Source organism: Protomyctophum bolini (assembly GCF_963924005.1).
Source record: "Protomyctophum bolini genome assembly, chromosome: 14".
NCBI classification, from domain to species: domain Eukaryota; kingdom Metazoa; phylum Chordata; class Actinopteri; order Myctophiformes; family Myctophidae; genus Protomyctophum; species Protomyctophum bolini.
The window spans coordinates 3,372,002-3,393,053 of NC_137875.1; the positions used below are offsets into that span (position 1 = coordinate 3,372,002).

At 43.6% G+C, this 21,052-nt stretch overlaps 2 protein-coding genes across 2 annotated transcripts; one reads left to right on the top strand and one right to left on the bottom strand.

The window, feature by feature from the left end:
• neurog3 (neurogenin 3) lies at positions 1 to 588 on the top strand (the record flags this gene model as incomplete). The annotated part of the gene is made up of 1 exon (XM_080782102.1): positions 1 to 588. The coding sequence occupies one exon, from the start codon at positions 1 to 3 to the stop codon at positions 586 to 588; it is 588 nt and encodes a 195-aa protein (XP_080638228.1).
• A 1,879-nt stretch (positions 589 to 2,467) lies between these two features.
• Positions 2,468 to 20,098, bottom strand: pdlim1 (PDZ and LIM domain 1 (elfin)). Its single transcript, XM_080782239.1, has 8 exons — positions 19,976 to 20,098; positions 19,550 to 19,724; positions 16,525 to 16,676; positions 15,690 to 15,774; positions 11,576 to 11,787; positions 11,019 to 11,161; positions 8,321 to 8,438; positions 2,468 to 4,875 (listed from the first exon to the last, which is right to left on the bottom strand). Exons 2-8 carry the CDS (start codon positions 19,640 to 19,642, stop codon positions 4,689 to 4,691), a joined length of 990 nt encoding a protein of 329 aa, XP_080638365.1. The 5' UTR covers positions 19,643 to 19,724; positions 19,976 to 20,098; the 3' UTR covers positions 2,468 to 4,688.
• Between the last annotated feature and the right edge of the window lie 954 nt (positions 20,099 to 21,052).

Genomic DNA, 21,052 nt, shown 5'->3' on the forward strand with positions numbered 1-21,052 from the left:
ATGCTACCGGAACTGCAGGGCGCACCTGTCGAGCTGCGCCTACCCAAAGATGCAGAGCCTCTCTCATCGCCTTCATCAGACGACCCCTGCACTGCCACGGGACGTCTCTGTCGAAAACAACCGACTCACAGTGAAGGAAACGTCGCCTCGGCACCAAGAACGCAAAGCCAAACAACCAAATACAAAGTGTCTGCAGGAGGACAGAGGGCCGGGGGGATGAGCAGGCGCAGGACGAAGGCGAACGACAGAGAACGCCACCGGATGCACAACCTCAACTCCGCCCTGGACGGCCTGAGAAGCATCCTCCCGGTTCTGCCCGAAGAAGCGAAGCTGACCAAGATCGAAACTCTGCGCTTTGCGCACAACTACATTTGGGCACTGACCGAGTCTTTACGCATGGCCGACGACCAACGTGCCGGGCACGTCTCAGACTATTTCCCACCAGCGGGTACTAGGCCTACGTATGGCAGCCCAGGCGGTTTGTTTTCTGACGAACTAGTGGGCGCAGCGTCACCGTATTACGGTACCTCGAACGACCCTTCCCTTGCGTCACACCTGGTAACGAAATTCATTAAAAGGCACTTGTGAGATATGCCTTGAAAATGTTTTATTTGCGAATGGTTAAATGTCATTTGTTTGTTTGTGAAATTAAGTGTTAAATAGCTTTATGTTCTGGTAGTATAGAGCCGACATGTGTGTGTGTGTGTGTTTGTTCATGCAGCAGCTCTTTAGTAAGCAGAACATGCTTTTTCAGTTCGGGATACCAATTGCATCCAATCAGGAGGGAGACAGCAGGTAATGGCACAATGAAATGAGATTAAATAAATTAAATTGATCAAATTGATTTTAAATTAAATAAATTAAATTGATTGATTGATTAGTTTACTGAACAATCACCGCAATGATTATCAGAAGAGAGCTTTAACTTTTTAATACGTTTATATTTTAATCAAAAGAATAATCCTTCCTTGCTTACTCCACAACCCTTATTTTGTATGCATCTTTCACATATTGCATGTATTTGTGGGACAATCTCACAATGGCCAGAGTTGGCGATAAGGCCGTGAAGGACAACCAACTATAGGAAAAGTGCAGGGCAGGTCAGGTTGTGGCCTCCTGGTGGCGCTATAATAAGCCAATGTGAAAAGGGTGCCATTTCTTCTTGCCTTTGGATGGCAATTGGATGATTTGAGGCATTTTGTTCCAAAAATGTGTTTTGCAAAATTCCACCCGTTGGTGGCGCTATAACAGGCCAATGTGAAAAGGGTGGGATATATTCCTCAGCCTAGTAGGAAAGTCTGTGAAAGATTTCACGTAAATTTGCACGCTGCGTTCATGATTTGAGGCTTTTTGTTCAAAACGGGACATTCCTGCAAATTTTGAAAGCCAATATGAAATATCGGACAGATCTGTCTTGAGCACATGACTATGGAGATACTGTGTAACGATTTGCGGGATTTTTGGACAAAATATGGAGGAGTAATATAAAAAAATGTGTTTTACAAAAGTCTGTCTCCTAGTGGCGCTATAACAGGCAGTTCTGGAAAATGTGGGGCCAAGAGGTTCATGTTGGCATCTAGGGAGTGTGTGTGCAAAGTTTGGCATCGACCGGGTTAACGGTGCCGGAGTTTTGCTGTTAACAGACGGACGGACGGACACACACACGGACGGAGTGCAAAACATACTCTCTCCCCATGCCTTCGGCCTGGTGGAGACAATAAAACATACTCTCTCCCCATGCCTTCGGCCTGGTGGAGACAATAAAACATACTCTCTCCCCATGCCTTCGGCCTGGTGGAGACAATAAAACATACTCTCTCCCCATGCCTTCAGCCTGGTGGAGACAACTAAACATACTCTCTCCCCATGCCTTCGGCCTGGTGGAGACAGTAAAACATACTCTCTCCCCATGCCTTCAGCCTGGTGGAGACAATAAAACATACTCTCTCCCCATGCCTTCAGCCTGGTGGAGACAATAAAACATACTCTCTCCCCATGCCTTCGGCCTGGTGGAGACAATAAAACATACTCTCTCCCCATGCCTTCGGCCTGGTGGAGACAATAAAACATACTCTCTCCCCATGCCTTCGGCCTGGTGGAGACAGTAAAACATACTCTCTCCCCATGCCTTCGGCCTGGTGGAGACAATAAAACATACTCTCTCCCCATGCCTTCGGCCTGGTGGAGACAATAAAACATACTCTCTCCCCATGCCTTCAGCCTGGTGGAGACAACTAAACATACTCTCTCCCCATGCCTTCGGCCTGGTGGAGACAGTAAAACATACTCTCTCCCCATGCCTTCAGCCTGGTGGAGACAATAAAACATACTCTCTCCCCATGCCTTCGGCCTGGTGGAGACAGTAAAACATACTCTCTCCCCATGCCTTCGGCCTGGTGGAGACAGTAAAACATACTCTCTCCCCAAGCCTTCGGCCTGTTGGAGACAATCATTTGTGAAGACGATCGAGGGTTTAAGATAAAAATATTTATTCAGCAAAAATTTGGTTTGGTGTCTATGAGCTGTTTTTGAGGCATAAGGAAACACCTTATGTTGTTTAGAATATGAGAAGAATAATTAACTGTCATTTATGGCTTTCATATCATGCAGTTTTTACCCTTTTTCTTTCATGTCTATTACAAAGAACATAATAAACACAATATAAAGCAACGTATGAGGCTGTATCTCTGCGTCAAGCTTCTGATGCTGTCAGGTGGAGCCCTCGTTATGACCTTAACTTTATTTAGTTTAATTTATTATTATTTTAGTCGAAATAAGTCCTCTGAAAGAATATATTTTCAAAGATTTGTTTCCGCAATTTCACGATTTTTTAAAAATAGCAGACCTTCAAAGCTCGTAGCGCACCACTCGGTGGCACGCTATGAGCTTGTAGATCTGCTATTTTTCAATAGCTAAAGTATAACATAATGCTTGGTTAAAATAGCGAATCTATAAACATATAAAGCTGAAATATGGACATATAAGGTTTCTGCCCGACAGCAATTAGAGATTTGTTGGGGGGGGGAAACAAAAAGGTTTTTGGGGAGTACAAATGAGTGCATGTATTAATTATTACAACATCATATTTATTCATGGTCATCACGCGTCTCCTTTTGTACTAAATGTGCAAATAAGCCAAAGACGGACTACTTTAATCTCACGGGTAAAAGTGGCCGCGCTTCGAAGCTATAATACAAGTTCATAGTTCCGCTGAAGTATACGGTATTAAGTCCTCTGTTCCTGTATCCATTTGGAACTCTGAGCGTGTTCTTTTGGTTACATGTTGTACACTATCAGAGTCAGGGACGTGCAGAGTGTTAGAAGTAGGGATGGCGCTCGATAACCGATACCCAAATAAATCTGATAAGAAACTTATACACTGACACGGAGCAAGACGGGAACGCCCAAAAACGTCACATCCGTTTTTTACCCCGGGCAGAATTTTCTATGGCTGCCAATGCAACTTTTTCCAATCCTTAATCACATTACGGACAAACATCTATGCCGATAATATCTAACTTGCGGCGGTAACGTGCCTTGTCCACGGGCAACAGATCTTTCAACGTATGGCATTGTAAATACGTTTGATAATCGCTACTCTGCGCAATATTGTTTTGGAAATGCCGCAAATTGCATTGCAGTGAACGAGAGCAAATCACAACTTCCCCTGGGGGTGGTGACTCCGCCCTGAATACGCGTTGTCGTGTCAGTGTATTGAGTACCCGTTATCAATATGCATAGCGGTATAGTGGCCCGGTCATGTTTTAAATAATCGAGACGAAGAGGTGATCAAGAAATAAATGCCAACCAGGCAGCGCTGTCCGGGTAAAACACAATTAGGAATATGCTTTTAAAGTGGCGGTACATACTAGTACATTAACCAGTTAACAGTTTCTTTAATATTATTTTATCGGTAAAAAGGTCAATTGCCTTCTGTCCGTTAGAAAAGTACTATAGGCCTATAGTTGAAGGCCCTAGTAAAAGATACTGGTTCTGTTCAGAATTTATTGTCTCCCGTATTTCCACAAAATAATAGAAAATGCTCCATAGTGGGCTCCATAAGAACCCGGCTCGATAAGCCTGATCGATAAGGTGATCGATATCAATAAAAATGTACGAGCTCCATCCCTAGTTAGAAGGGTCAGGGGCTGAAATCCCATTAGAGGGGAACTTTTGGACAAAAATAGCTGATCTACAAGCTGCGACGCATTGAGAGCTTGTAGATCAGCTATTTTCAGGGAGCAACCCAGCACTCTTTAGCTAGTGGAGATGCGGTGTGTACAACATATGGATTTCTAAATTAAATTTGTTCAACGCAAAATTCTGTGTTCAAGTTGCAGGAGACTTCGGGGGGAAAAAAAGCAATTATCCTGAATGCTGCCTTCCGGCATGGCATGGAAAGGAAAGGAGTTGCATTCGCATTTCTTTCACCATGTAGTAAATGCTGCATTCGTGGTCTGGAGAGGGCAGTTGTTTTACAGACGGGTAAAAAGGGCAGGGTCTGAATGAAGCCCCCTTTGATGTCTATGTGTGCACGTCCCTGATCAGAGTTAAACGACCACTGAGGAGTTGACCGAGCATAAGGATGAGCAAACGTAAGGAAAGTCTTGGATTATGAGGCGTATCCTATAATAGCGAAGGTGCAGCAGTCCAAAAAGCCGTTCCGAGCAGCAGAGAGGGGGGGGTCTCTACTTGGGGTAGACGGTGACCACGTCGTATCCCTCGGGAGGCGTCATCCGCTCGCGTGCGTGCTTCTCACAGTATATCTGCTCCTCCACAAAGAAGTGGCCCTTTTGTTTCAGGTTGACCTCGCAGTCTGTGCAGGAGTAGCATTCGGGGTGACGGAACTTGTCTCGCAACTTGACGATCATCCCCCTGTTGGACAGATACACCATAGCACGGTTCATTCACGGTTTTATATACTGTATATTTCAAAGTTCACGGACTGACCTCATGCTTCCTTCTATGCATGGGGAGTTTCCCCCGGCCGGACGTAGCGCGTGGAAGGTAACACGTTATTCCGACCAGTTCCTTTCCCCTGGTCAGCATTGACAATGCATTTGACTTTGTGGAGGAATACACATAAGACATAGGGTATACTTTTGCCACACTGTATTGCTGAACTCACTTCAGAACAATGGGAACAATGTTTTCCGTTTAATTGAGGCTATAGGATATAGGCTACAGTATATAACTTCTGTTCACTGTTCAATCACTCTGTAGTCTAACTCTACACTGTAGAGTGTAGACTACACTGTAGACTCTAAGGTCACATTCACACCAGAGAGCTTTGCTGCGATTAAAACGAATCCTGCTGCGCATTGTCAGAAAGTGCACTTCGTTTGGCAGGTGTGAAGGCTCATTCGAATCCTAATGCGTATCAAAGAACCGCATTTTACTCCCGAGCAAAAACGGGGGTTTCGCTTCGCTTCCAAACGCACTTGATTACGATTCGGTGCAGGTGTGAATGCAATCCGCAGTAATTAAAGGAAATGAAGCAAACAATGTGGCGGGTGAGGAGCTGAACACAGTTGGAGACTGAGAATGCATATTTTACGCAGCGCAAAGATGTCCCGTTACCGTGGCTACTAGACGTGGTCGAATGAGGAGACTGAAGTCCTGATCGAAATGAGGACGAGTACATTAATCAATTGCTTAAGAAAACACATAAAAACACTGCAGTGTATTATAGCCTACAGAATATTCTGTATGTCTGTCTGTGCGTGCCGTAAACATGGAGTGCTGTCACTGTGTGGGGACTAGTAGGGAGCAGGGACTTTCATCTCGATAAACTTGTAAACATTTTGCGCTGCTGTCTGTTATATCAGTGCACTCAGCAAAACCTGTGCCTCCATGCCCAAAAGTGCGTGGCTGCGTGCGTATAGTGTGAGAGCGAGAGAGCTGGGGGGGGGGTCCAGTCCTAGACGGCACGACACATGCACGTTATGAGTATAATTTTATCACCATAGATTTCACTGTGTAGGCTAGTTTATGAATGGAACACATTGATAAAGGTCCCCCCTGCTGCGTTTCCAATTGCTGCGGATGACAGCAGTGTGAAGGCAAACCACAGCAAATTAAATATGCAAGAATCCCAAAATCTCCGCCCAGTCTACCGAAGTATTAGGTGGGAATGTGACCTAAGTCTAAAGTGTCATCATGCAGCTTTGTGCCAACTTAACGCAATAACGTCTTCTTCATATTGCAGCCTTTTAAACTTGATTCACCAACGTTTTAACTTAGCAAACTTTAACATTAATGTTCTCTAACACTTCATTTTAATTACAATCAAAACCTAGTGTCAGATTAATAACATTCCAATTTTCTATTCATTTTTTTAAATGAATGTTTAATTTATGTTAACCATTTATGTAATTGGAAGTCATTGTATTAGTTAAATCATATATAAGGATAAAAGGAGAATATAGCTCACATACTGTATATGATATTTCCCAACACTAGAACTTTGTTCGCTCCACCAAAGGCAAAAGAGGCATATTTTTCATAATAACTGCAGTCAATAGAAAGTAAAATTTAAATTAAAGATGCATGCAATCCAGAACGTAAAACCATAAAACCTTATTTTAAGGTTTATTAATTATCCTATAGCGACCGTTAGTCAGTAGGCCTGAACTTAAAGGTCTTTGCGTTAACTTTTTCAGATTTTTTCCCCAAAAACCGCACCCAGTCTTTAAGGACCTTAAGACATAATGAATAAATATAAATGTTGACAGAGGAATTCATCATAACTAAATAAAAGTTAAGAACAAAATATTACAGACATAAAAGGTTTAAAATGAATAATAATAATAATGTGTTCCAAGTTCCAGATGATAAAGACAGAGGCTGTGGTTTCTCTGTTCTGTCCTCCAGAGAGGCCTTCTGTAAGCATAACAGACAAGCCTTTGTGCCACAACGTTGTTTCAAAGTCACGCTTTAGCCTCCTCAAAACACCCTAAAGACATCCCTTAAGTCTTAACACCTCCTAAACAAAGACTTAACAACCCCTCAATTACATACTTATGGCAGGCATGCAGTCAGCCTGCCAACATCAGCCAATTACAGTGACAGAAACCCTATCCTGTGCCGTTCCCTGAAATAATAAAATCAACCACAGGGTGGAGACAAAGCCCAAAAGTAAACCACAATCTTTTTTTTAACCTTAGGCCTGACATCGAAATAAAAAAAATGTCTTCTAAATGCTCACAGTTATAATTATCAGTGGCGCTCAATATTTCATGTCATGGACCCCCAAAATTATATGTAATTGGCCACCGACCCCCCATCTGAAAATATGTTGTTCCAGGGACCCCCCCAGAAGCAAAGATTTGAGTTAAAAAAGAATATGTATTCAATGATTTGCGCCACATTTTCACGATTTTTCTAAAATAGCAGATCTACATGCTCATAGCACGGCACTCTGTGATCTGAGATCTGCGGGTCTCTGCAGATCTGGGGTTCCCGCCCAGAATGGTTATCTGTGTTCTGTGTTACATCACAATGTTGTGTCACCATGTGGCAACCTTCCTTTCCTGCTGTAGAGAGACTGTGCAACATTGACACCCCAGTCAGTCATCACTTCTGAACCTTTTAAAGGAAGAGTGAAATCTACAGCAAGGGGTTTTCAAACTTGACCACAGACCCCAAATTGACTCTCATTAGGCCATAGAGCCATTTCAAATTAGTGTCTATATGTATATATTTTCAAGTGACCAATGACTCTTCCACGCACTCTAGCAGTGTTGTTTTTGTCGACTAAAACTAAGACGAAAAATGTTCGTCGACTACCTTTTTTCACTGACGAAACCTAAATGTAAACTAAATGAAAACTAAGCCATGATGACAAAAACTAAGACTAAATGTATTGACAATTCCGTCAACAGCTAAAAACTACAATAAAATACTAGGAAGGGACTAGTGGACAAGAGATCCAGTACAAGTCATTTTACACTTGGTTGCATGCGTGAATTGCATGAAAATAGCTGATCTACAAGCTCACAACGCGTCACGCTGCGACGTGTTGTGAGCTTGTACAGTAGCTATGTTCAGCAAGTGTAAAAACAGTCATTACGATGGCATCAAGGCCCACCAAAATACATTTTAGTCGACTAAATCAACTGTAGATTTAGTCAACTAAAACTAGACTATAACATTCCAGGTGACTAAAATGTGAAATTATTGTGTCATTATTAAAACTAAATGAAAACTATTCAAGAAACTAAACTCTACATTTGCTGCCAAAAACAACACTGCGCTCTAGATGTACAGATAACCAGTAAAACAAATGATATATACACATAACAGAGATAGGGCTACTTACACAATCCCTGATCCACATTTGTCACATATGGGTAATTTATCTGCATTTCCCACTAATCCTCCAACTTTTGATGTGGGTGCCCTGACGCTCCTGAAGCCCGACGGCTTCTCATTGTCACCTACAGAGATCACAGTGGAGACATACAAGCAGAGGTTCACAGGGTCACCTACAGACATGACAGTGGAGAAACACAAGCACAGACGCTCACATCACAGTGGAGACATACAAGCACAGACGCTCACATCACAGTGGAGACATACAAGCAGAGGTCACTGGTCGACAAAAACACCTTGAAGACCTTAACAGGAGCCCTTGTACAAGGTTTCTTTGACTATGCATCCACCTCCTGGTACCACAGCACCTCAAAGGCCCTTAAAACAAGGCTCCAGACCTCCCAAAACAAACTGGTCAGGCTCCTACTTGGCCTCACCCCCCGAACCCACCTCACCCCTGCCCACTTTGACAGGCTGGGATGGCTTAGGGTCGACGACAGAGTACAGCATCTTGCAATGGGTCTGGTCCACAAGATTAGATACACCACCAAGATACCCATGTACCTGTCTAAATACTTCCTTAATGTAAACGAAGTCCACACCCACAACACCAGAGGGAGTGCAACAAACCATGTACAACCCAGATTCGGCACTAACAAGGGACTAAATTCTTTTCGCTCCTATGCGACCAAAATGTGGAACGCCCTACCAACAGTCATTAAGACATGTGAATCCCTTGGCTCCTTCAAAACTGCTCTCAAAGGGCACCTACGGATGGCTGCAATTCGAAACTGGCCTCTGTAAAAGCTGAATTTTTATCTGGAGTGTACTATGTTTTTGTATGGACGTGGTGTTGGGTGCCTGCACATATGCACACATTGCATCAACGCATGGTGTTGTGTGCAGGCGCCCTACACTCTGTCTTTGTACTATGGATTGTACTATGTTTTTGTATGGACGTGGTGTTGGGTGCCTGCACATATGCACACATGGCATCAACGCATGGTGTTGTGTGCAGGCGCCCTACACTCTGTCTTTCGTTTTCTTTTCTTTTATCCCCCTGTTCCCCTCACTGTATATATATTTTTTTTCCCTTTTCGCTTCCTATATGATGAATTCCTGTTCTGTTCTTTAACTACATAGAAGCGTCTATTTGTTTGTCTCTAAATGTTTTGATGAATTGAACAATGTGGACCCTGTTGTAAACAAGTGTAAGGCTTAATTGGGTCGTCCACTCACAGTTAACAGTCTTTGTATTGAGTTTGTGCTTGAAATGTACTGTAATTCTGCAAACTGTTAATAAAGATTTCAATCAATCAATCAATCACAGGGTCACCTACAGACATGACAGTGGAGACACACAAGCACAGACGCTCACTCACATCACAGCGGAGACATACAAGCAGAGGTCACAGGGTCGCCTACAGACATGACAGTGGAGACACACAAGCACAGACACTCACTCACATCACAGCGGAGACATACAAGCACAGACGCTCGCATCACAGTGGAGACATACAATTACAGACACTCACTCACATCACAGTGGAGACATACAATTACAGACACTCACTCACATCACAGTGGAGACATACAAGCACAGACGCTCACATCACAGTGGAGACATACAATTACAGACACTCACTCACATCACAGTGGAGACATACAATTACAGACACTCACTCACATCACAGTGGAGACATACAATTACAGACACTCACTCACATCACAGTGGAGACATACAAGCACAGACGCTCACATTTTTAGATCAATATGTTCTTGCCTACAACCTCTGATGTTCTAATCTATAGGCTCACACTTTCTCATTGTAACCCATTCAGAACGGGAACACCCTTTTGGTGTTTTATGCATTATGTTATACTTTAGCTATGGAAAAATAGCAGATCTACAAGCACAGAGTGCCGTGCTACGAGCTTGTAGTTCTGCTATTTTTGAAAAATCTTGAAAATGTGGCGCAAATCTTTGAATATATATTATTTCAGAGCGAACGTTTTTAACTCAAATATTTGCTTCTTGGGGGGGTCCTGTTCTGTTACCGATTACGCAAAGAGAAACATCAAAAACAGAGGGCGGTAAATATAATGTTATATCTTAACCACTGGAACCCTAGCGACCCTATTCTGGGCAATGTTCGTCATAACAGGCGAACATTAGGCGAAAATATGCCTTTAAAAAAGGTGGAGAGAGAGAGAGAGTAGAGGGATGGCATTCAGCAAATGGTTCCGGTCAGCCAGGAATGGAAACGGGGCTAAAGCATTTGCACCCTGGCATGAGGTATGCGCCCTAACCACTCGGCTCTCAGGTTGCTATTTTAAACAGAGATTTGGTGCAGACTATGGGCTGTATTTTGCGTGTCTTAAGTACCAGGTCTTATTCCCTAACTTGAGTAAACTAAAGACCTGGAGGCGTGATCAATGCCATTTGGCTATTCTGAGTGGCCAAAGAGCATTGACCACGCCTCCAGGTCTTTAGTTTACTCAAGTTAGGGAATAAGACCTGGTACTTAAGACACGCAAAATACAGCCCTATAGAGGCAAAGACGTAAGGGGCCCATGATAGACCCTGGGGGACCCCAGACAACAGGGTTTAATTGATTAAACTGAATGGTAGCACTAGCTGTGTATTCAGGCTCATTATGGGGGGAATCATTATGTGATGATAATATCTGATGGATTCCTTCCTACCCGTCTCCAGAATCTCCTGAAGTACTTTGAAGGAGGCCGACTGTCGAGGAGGCTCGTCAGACTCCTGGTTCTCCTGCAGCATTTTGTACACCTCAGAGTCTTCTGTGACTGGCGGCCGTTTGCCGGGCTTTGATGGGTCTGGTCTGGAGAGCAAGAGATGGGATAAGCAGTTAATTTAAGTCTCAAAACACTTTCAGCATTCAACTTGACTTAATGATATTGCTGTGTGTTTTAGTTTGACTATGAAGCTCATAGTACACAACTATAGCAGACAACCCTTGGCACCTGGACCTCTTGCACAGTGCGTAACGTGGCGTGCGTATGCCGTGCGTATGGTGTGGGTACCGTGCCGTGCGTATGCCGTGCATACCATGGCGTGCGTATGGCTACCGACAGCACTGCTTGGCGCAAACAGTAACCAGTCTAATCTATTCATTAAAATGAACATACTAGGTAAATGGAGTTGACGTGTTTACTGAAAATATAGTTAAGTCTAAGAGAGAATGCTCCACGTATTCACTGGTTGAGAAACAGATTGTGGGCCCAAATGGACTCACACATTGCTGGGTTCAGTAGCAGCAGCAGCAGCAGAAGCAGCATCGGCGATGGATTTCACATCGTCCACCGCCGAGTTGAAGTTCTGGATGTTCTCCGAGGAGTAGAGACCCGCGGGGTTGTTGTACTGATTGGTCACCACCGTGGACCCAGACCCAAAGGCAGCGAATGGCAGAGCGCTCCTGTTGTGAGCCGAGCCAATGGGTTTCATCTCCTGTCGATTACACGTTACATTGTGTTTAACAGAGCTATTTTTTCCTTTTTTTTCTTTAAAGCAAAGACAAGAGACTTGCAAAACATGCAAACACACTCGTGTCAAAAGAAGTTAATGCAAGTTATGCAACGGTACAGACAGAAGCTTTCAGACAAAGCCTTTTTGTTTTCACAGCCAATGAACTTGGGACTCAATGTTTAGTACAGTGGTTTTCAATCAGTGGTCCGGGGACCACCAGTGGTCCTTGAGGGGGTTCCATGTGGTCCCCAGCTAAATGATTAGAGAGTTGCTAAACAAATGTGTAAAATGAAACCAAATTTGGTTTAGATTAATTGGGTTTCATTTTACACTCTCAAGAGTTACATTATTGTATTGGAATGTGCATTACTTAAAGTTAATGTACAAGAAGTCTACAAAATTAGAGAATGTAGAAGTATTGTTATTTTGGTCAACGTTTGCCAAAATCATGGAATTGTAGACAAAACCTTATCCAACGACAACAAAAGGTTTTTAGTCCTGGCTAAATGTCATCAAATGGTGGTTCCGTGGCTCAAATGGGTCTGAGAGGCTAAATGTCATCAAATGGTGGTCCGTGGTTCAGATGGGTCTGAGAGGCTAAATGTCATCAAATGGTGGTTCCGTGGCTCAAATGGGTCTGAGAGGCTAAATGTCATCAAATGGTGGTCCGTGGCTCAAATGGGTCTGAGAGGCTAAATGTCATCAAATGGTGGTTCTGTGGCTCAAATGGGTCTGAGAGGCTAAATGTCATCAAATGGTGGTCCGTGGCTCAAATGGGTCTGAGAGGCTAAATGTCATCAAATGGTGGTTCCGTGGCTCAAATGGGTCTGAGAGGCTAAATGTCATCAGATGGTGGTCCGTGGCTCAAATGGGTCTGAGAGGCTAAATGTCATCAAATGGTGGTCCGTACGTGGCTCAAATGGGTCTGAGAGGCTAAATGTCATCAAATGGTGGTCCGTGGCTCAAATGCCGAATACATAATGGCCCTTAAATGTGAAATAGGTTGAAAACCACTGGTTTGGAGGATAAATTAAATGGTCTAGTGAAACTACACAACTTCTGCTATGTTATGGCTGCACGAAGCAGTGCAGCTTGTGGTCTTTAGAAAAGGTGATCATTGTGTCATTTATTTAGATGGCCTCATTTTAAATACATACAACTAAACTACAATGTATGAGTATTATGCTGAGGTTTTTGTCAACTACTTCGAGAAGAAGGTTGATGATATCAGCAGCTCCTTTCCTCCCCTCCCACATAAAGTGGCATCTGACTCAACCAACACTAACCCCAACATACCATGCATGTCCTCCTTCTCTCCTCTTTCCCCAGACGAGGTTCTACAACTAGTGACATCCTCTAGACCTACCACCTGTCCTCTTGACCCTGTCCCGTCTCCAATCTTCCAGACCATCGCACCTGATCTGCTCCCCTTCATCACCTCCATCATCAACACCTCAGTAACCTCAGGCTGTGTCCCATCTGCCCTCAAGTCAGCCAGAGTAACACCACTCCTCAAGAAACCAACTCTTGACCCCTCAGATGTCAAGAACTACAGACCGGTATCACTCCTTTCATTTATTTCTAAAACCATTGAACGTGTTGTCTCCAACCAGCTCTCTCTCCATCTCTCACAGCACAACCTGCTGGATCCCAACCAGTCCGGATTTAAGAAGGCCCACTCCACAGAAACTGCCCTGCTGGCAGTCACAGAAGCACTACATGCTGCCCAAGCTGCTTCCCACTCTGCAGTACTGATCCTCCTAGACCTATCGGCAGCATTTGACACAGTGAACCACCAGCTGCTCCTAGACACCCTAGCGGATCTAGGCATCGGTGGAACGGCACTAAAGTGGTTCTCTTCCTACCTCACCGACCGGACCTACCAGGTTTCCTGGAAAGGTCTGTTATCATCCCCCCGAACCCTCCAAACTGGGGTCCCACAGGGATCGGTTCTTGGTCCCCTCCTTTTCTCACTGTACACTAAATCCCTTGGCACTATCATCTCTGCTCACAATATATCCTATCACTGCTACGCCGATGACACACAACTGTTTCTATCCTTCCCCCCCTCTGCCACTCAGGTGGAAGAGCGCATCACCGCATGCCTGGCTGACATCTCACAGTGGATGTCCTCCAACCACCTCAAACTGAACCCAGACAAGACTGAGCTTCTCTTCTTCCCAGCTAAGTCCTGCCCTATGCGGGAGCTAACTATCTCCATAGACAACGCCCTGGTAACGTCTGTCCCAACAGCCAGGAATCTTGGTGTTGTCCTGGACAGTCAGCTCTCGTTCAAAACTCACATCACAGCTGTCACTCGATCCTGTAGGTTCACACTCTATAACATACGACGAATTAGACCGTTCCTCACCCAGGAATCAGCCCAGCTCCTAATCCAGACAACAGTCTTGTCAAAACTTGACTATTGTAACTCCCTCCTTACTGGCCTACCAGCATGTGCACTTAAGCCTCTCCAGCTGATCCAAAATGCTGCAGCTCGCTTGGTCTTCAACCAGCCAAAATTCTCACATGTCTCCCCCCTGCTCCGTTCCCTCCACTGGCTCCCGGTCGCTGCCCGCACAGAATACAAAACCCTGATGCTGGCATTCAAAGCAACCAAAGGTATGGCTCCCCCATATCTTGCAAGTATGATCGAACCCTACAAACCCTCCCGCTCACTCAGATCAGCCAACGCAGGGAAGCTGGAAGTACCCTCACTAAAAACGCCGGGACAACGCTCCACACGTCCCAAACTCTTCTCCCTTCTGGCTCCAAAACTGTGGAATGCACTTCCCATTGCAGTCAGAACTGCAGCATCACTCCCAATCTTCCGCCGTAGTCTGAAAACCCACCTTTTCAGACTCCATCATGGCCCATAGCACTTACCCCACCCCCTTAGATAGCAATTCTAGTAGTCATAGCACGTCATAGTACATATGTGTAGCATAGTAGTATAGATGTATAGCTTATATGTATAGTTTCATGATAGATATTCCACTGTTACTTTCTTAGCTACGCATGTTTCATGATAAATGTCTTTATGTGATGTATTCCCATGCTTTTGTTCTTGCTTAATGTAAGTCGCTCTGGATTAAGAGCGTCTGCTAAATGCCTAAATTGTAAATTGTAAATTGTAAATTATGGATTCAGCCTTGGACTTAAAGCTAGTAATATGGACCTCAAATTATACACAAGGCATGTGCCTGGCATCTGATCAAAGTAGTGAACACATAAATACCTCCAAACCTAGCTCATGCTTCAGTGGGAAGAACGCGGAAATGCCTCCAAATATAGCTCATGCTTCAAGCATCCAACATTTATCGGTTGGAATAACACCACTCTGCTCACGAGTAGCTACTGACTGGAGCTACTGTGGATAAGACAATGTTTTCTTTACTAAAAGTAGGTATTAAGTACAGCACTGACATGGACAGTGAAAGGACATCCAGGTGACAATTAAGGAAACAGACAAGCGCTTGAAACAGTGAGTATGTGTGAGCAAAAACAAATGCACTACTATAGTGAGCTGTGTGAGAAAGCCGTGACACACCACACGTTTCCTACATGTATTCACACTTTGGCCTCTATTTTCCGCTCAGCAGGCACTAGGCAGGAACTGAGTCTTGCGTCAGAGCTTGGCTGATAAAGTGCCGTCTCCTAGGAACCGGCCTGTTGGGAAGTAAACAATGACTTCATCGTCGGGTACAGTCGTAGTATAAAACCCACCAAGCCTTTGTTGGCTTTGTGGGAACGTGCAGGCTTCCAGAAACTGCGTGGCTACCTGCATGGGCACATGACTTCCATGTTGACTCTCTATAAATGACAGAGCTCAAGTCATTTTTTAATGCCTCACGACATCTTTCATGTGGAGTCAGAAGACACACCTGTGGCTCTGTTGCAAGATTCATCTTGTAAGGATTGGACTTCCCTTCCTCGGATGAAAGCGGCGACCACAGTTTAGTCTCCGATCTGAAAGAAGAGAAGAGAGCACACAGAATGCTTCAAGATGTGTAAATGGATACGCTAGGATCATCTTGGAAAAGCATTTGACTTGTGCTATAAATCACGTTCGATACTTTCAGAGTTAATGGGGAGGCATAAATTAGTCCTGATTTACCGTTTTTTTTCCAGAGATTTAACTTCAATGTGGTTGAAATTATTCGCTCACTGTGCAACTATTTAGGAGCAACTGTGCTCTCAAGTGATGATATCATCAAATGCAAACGTTAACTTGTCTTGTATTAGACCCTATTTTTTACATGCATAGTTCTTTGTAAGTGTCTATTTTGGCGAAGGGATGAGGCCCTTTTTTTTAATGCAACATAGTTCTTAAGTGTCTATTTTGGTGAAGAGATTCTTCCTCTAATTTCACCCCGAGTAGGCTGTACTTTTTCCTCCTAATTTCACGGAGAAAAAAAAAGTCCCAATCCAAACAAACAAAAAAATGTCTGCTTCACTTACATTTATTCAAACATGCTTGAGATCACAATATGGAATAGCATTACAGTGTGCCATATACACATCGGTAATTGGAACGTGAAGTAAAACCAAGGATAGTCTCGCCTTCCCAAAACATGAACGAACAAAACCACATCACTCACTCCCTCCCTCAACAGCTGTACCGTAGCGCTGCTGCTGTCTCCTATGTGACTCACTCCTCTCTTCAGACCACCTGAGGGCGTGCAGATCATCAGGACAGGAGCACGCCAACATCCTTACCTGTCTATAGAGAGGACCATTTCCTCCAAGCAGCCCTTGATCTTGTTCTGTGCTTGCAGGTGTGTCATGAAGCCGGTGGACTCTCCATCGATGGCCAAGATGGCGTCTCCGATGCACATGTCGGCCTGTGCCGCTTTGCTGCCTGGGGAGACCTAGAGAGGATGCAGTAACATAATGCATGTAATAATAAATAGGCATCGGATTCGGCATCAGTTAAATGCAAGCCAACGGAAATTAAATGTCTGTGTCCATGCGACAGATTTTGTCATTAGTCTGTTTTCTCTTTTAGAGGGGCACTAGGGGTGCAGTAGTTTAGACAGTTTTTTGTTTAGACTAGTCATTGGTTAGACCAGTTATTAGTCCTACAACTACAACCTATCTCAAACCCTCACCCTAAACCTAACCTCCCACGGGGCAGCACACCTAAACCTAACCTTAACCCATGTATAACCAATGACTAGTCTAAACTAAGTATGCACCCCGGGCGCTAGGCCCTCCTATGTCTGTGTGTACCACTGATGATTTGATTGGCTGAGCACGGAATGTGAGGTATGATGATCACTTCACACGAGTGTGATATTTTTCACACATAGTCATTATGACCTTTTAAGGTCATAGTGCTACCAGTAGGTGGTTGAGTTTATTTGTACAGGGTAATTTATGGATAACATGGATGGGCATGCCAATTTTTTTGCTTCATTTATTAAAAGGGACCAAGTACGTCCCAAAGGGACGTTGGTCCCTTATCCTTCCGCCAAAAATAGCAGTTCTGGCTGAACCGGCAACATGGCAGAGGGCCATGCCAAATGGTGATGATGCGAAGCTCACGACCATTGGCCATAGCACTGAATTGGAAATGCAAACTTCAACCACGCATACAGTAGCTCATGAACCATTTGGCGTCTCCTCAAAGTAACGTGTTCTTATTCTTTTGACGATCACGCGCCATTTTGAATTATATGAAACAGTTCAAATCTATCACCCCCCGGGATCTTTGGACCTATACGGACAAATAAAATTGGAAGTAATTTATTTTTAAGAGAAATAATGAAGGTGTTTATGAGCCAATGAAAATCGCTGTTTTGTGAAAACATAATACATACATGCAGCATCATATGCTTATGAAACTTTAGTTTACAGTATGGTACAGGGTCATGCCAAATAGCACTGAAACCAGTCTTACTCCAATTGGCCAAAGGCAGGCACTATAGCTTTTTATTCTTTTATGAAACCTTTGAACAGGCATAACTCATGCCTCATTTGGCCAAATTTCATGGCACTTGTTTCCACATGTTCCTTCACTCATGGGGAACACATCTGTCACTTTGACAAGTAAGATCCGCCCTCAGATATTCCACCATTTTGAGCAGTACGAAAAACTCTTGTACAATTATCTGAAATCCCAGTTGAAGAGAAGTTTGTAAGTGAAAACATGAACAGAGAACACACTGTGTGTCTCCAAAACCAGGAGACAAAAATACAAAAAACAAAACAAAAAACAAACACTGAATGATTTTGCCGTTTACAATAAAACCACAGATGATTGTGTCTCGCCAATGGACCACAAGTTTATGGGTTCAAATCCAGGCACCGCCAACTCAGCGTATGAGTCTTCAAGAACCCATATAGTGTACAAGAAACAAAGTACAGGGTAAAAGGTGCATCTATATAGTTCTGCAGCGCAACGCAGAATTGTGAGTTGCAAGTAACTTGTCCATAAAGTGCATCATTGCGTATTATAGGATATGATGTCACGTTGCACTACTAAACTTTTATACTCTAGTCTACAGTCTACATGGTCACAGGTTTGGTTGTCAAGTAACCATTTGTTTAGGTTGTACTTAAGGGATGGAAATGACGGAGAATCTCTTACTGTCAGAGGTTTAGGTCATTCTGTGTCGGTGGCTGAGCCACCAGGCACCCCGGGGGCATGCAGAAGTGGCAACAATTAAAAGGTGTATTTGAGTCAGTGGTATGTATGGGCTGAGACCTGTCTGTCTCAAGACAGAGACAATCTATGATAAAAGCTTGGAGCTAGTATGAGGCTCCAGAATGGTGCTGTGGAATCCCTAATCACTTTTCCATGGGTGGAGTAGAGCGACCGACCGACCGAGAGACCATGCACTGAAACAACATTTACAACTAGGTCTGTAGGAAGCAGACAGACAGACATGGAGGAATGACAAAGTACATACTGTCTATCTTCAACCATTATCTGCTGCTTTACAGTTTTATAGTACAGTTGTCTGCACTGTAACCATTATCTGCTGCTTACAGTGCAGAACTGTACTATAAAACTGTAAAACGTGTAAAGCTAGCTGTACAATGTTGCAATGTTGCAATGGAGGACACAACTTTACAGAATGATAGCCTACTCTTCTCTGTAAACCCCAAAACAGATACATTAACAAAACATAACACACAAATGAAGCTGTAGCAATCACACACACACACACACACACACACGACAGGGACATGCAGTAATGTGCCTCAATTTCACCTATATCTGTATTTGCTTTGGCCAAGCAGAACATAAAGATAAAGATGTACACATGCACCTTAATAATGGGACAATGGATAAAGATGTACACACTTTAATGGACTATTCAAGCAATAAATCTGGGGGTGTGCCTTTGAATAGGATAGATCAATGTCTATTTGGAGAACTATAATGAAGAATGTTATCAAAAATGTTATCAGCCATATCACACACACACGTACACATACACACGCGCGCGCGCACACACACACACTCACACACACACACACACACACACACACACATCCCTCTGGCTTTGGTCAATTTACATGAGGTCAGCACGTAGCTTACTGCAACACATTTTTCCACTTAGTGAAAGTTTGTGAAGTGTGAACGTTTGTAAAGTGCAGCAGTGAAAGTTTATGAAGTGAGAAAAGGAAACGGCGGATCATGTAAGCAAAGTAACGCACAGCGCTATAAAACAACAGATGATTTGTTTATTTATTAATTTTTTTACAAAGAAACTACTTAACATTCAACACTTACCCGCGAGATAGTTAGCGGTTGCTCGAAGTCCTTTCCGCCGACCAGTCGGAACCCCCAAGGTCCAGGACCCTTCATTACTACACGGACAGGCATGGTGGTGTAACGGTACTAAAACAAGACGTTGTAGAAGAACAGATCTTTCTCAGTGGAGTGGAGTCAGATCCGATATTACTTCCTACAACAGACAGAGATGTGTGACAACATGAGCTGGTTCGGATCTGCACTCACTGTGAATAAGGGGAGGGGAGGGAGGCGGGGCGGTTCCAACTTTTAGTGGTTAAAAGTTGGACGAATAGTTTTTCAGAACCCGCTGATAAGAAGAGCTGCTCGATCCGGAGCCGCCACTGTTTGTTTTAGGGATTCAGCACAGGGCCCTAGCCGCTGCCATGCCCATTACGTCATAGCGTATTATATGCAGAAGCTTACCATTTATGGTAGAGCCAAATCCTCCCAGGATGTTGGATTGTGGAATGTGCCGCTCCCAAAAAAAGAGCTTGAATTCCTGCCTGCCTGCCCCAGTGCAGTCAGTCAGTCAGTGCTGCCACAGCAGTCAGCATGGAGGAGGAGGAACCGACGGGGCACGAGAAATATAGCAGATCTACAAGACCACAACGCGTCGCGCACTGGAGGCGTTGTGAGCTTGTACTGTAGCGGTGGTGGTGGTGAGAAAAAGTACTCAAATGTTTTAGTTATGTACTCCGTTACAAGTAAAAGTCCCGTATTAAAAATGTACTCAAGTAAAAAGTACAAAAGTATAGCGGCTTCAAAATGTACTTAAAAGTACTAAAAGTAAAAAGTACTCATATTCGACATATGTCCCATTTCACAAACATCTTTTGAAAATATAGCCAAAAACCCAAAATGTAGGCTATATAGGGGCTGGAGTGGTTAATGGATGTTTTCTAATCAAAATTACAATCTCCAAAGTAGTAACTAAAGTTTTCAAATAAATGTAGTGGAGTAAAGTGCAAATTTCTCAAAATTGTACTTAAGTACAGTAGCCTACTTAAGTTAATGTATTTAGTTATTTTCCAACACTGCATGGCTTGTAGATAATATTTCCATGCTGGATTTTGTTTTATGATGGCTATACTTAAATTAAATAAATACCTTTGTGTTAATGCCTGCCTCAGTGCTTACACATTGAACCATGAATATGAATTGAATACTCAGGACCGCAATGCAGGGAACAAGCTATAGTGGTGCTTTCTTGGGGTGCAACCCTTTTTTAGCATTTGCTGTCAGTAATAGGCTTAAATACTATAACCTTCCTGTGCTTTTGTCAAAATCATTTTGAACTCAGACAAGTCCTTTGTTCACACTGTACACACACAGGCCCGGCCTACATGTCTACAGAGGACATTGCAGAGGTCACTCTAGGTGACACTTCCTTAAAGTCAAAACCACCACATTCACTTTTCACTGAACTTTTTACACCAGACTATAAACAAGGCTTGAAAAATGTGAACTCAGACACGTTCCCTCTCGTTGTCTTCACCATTG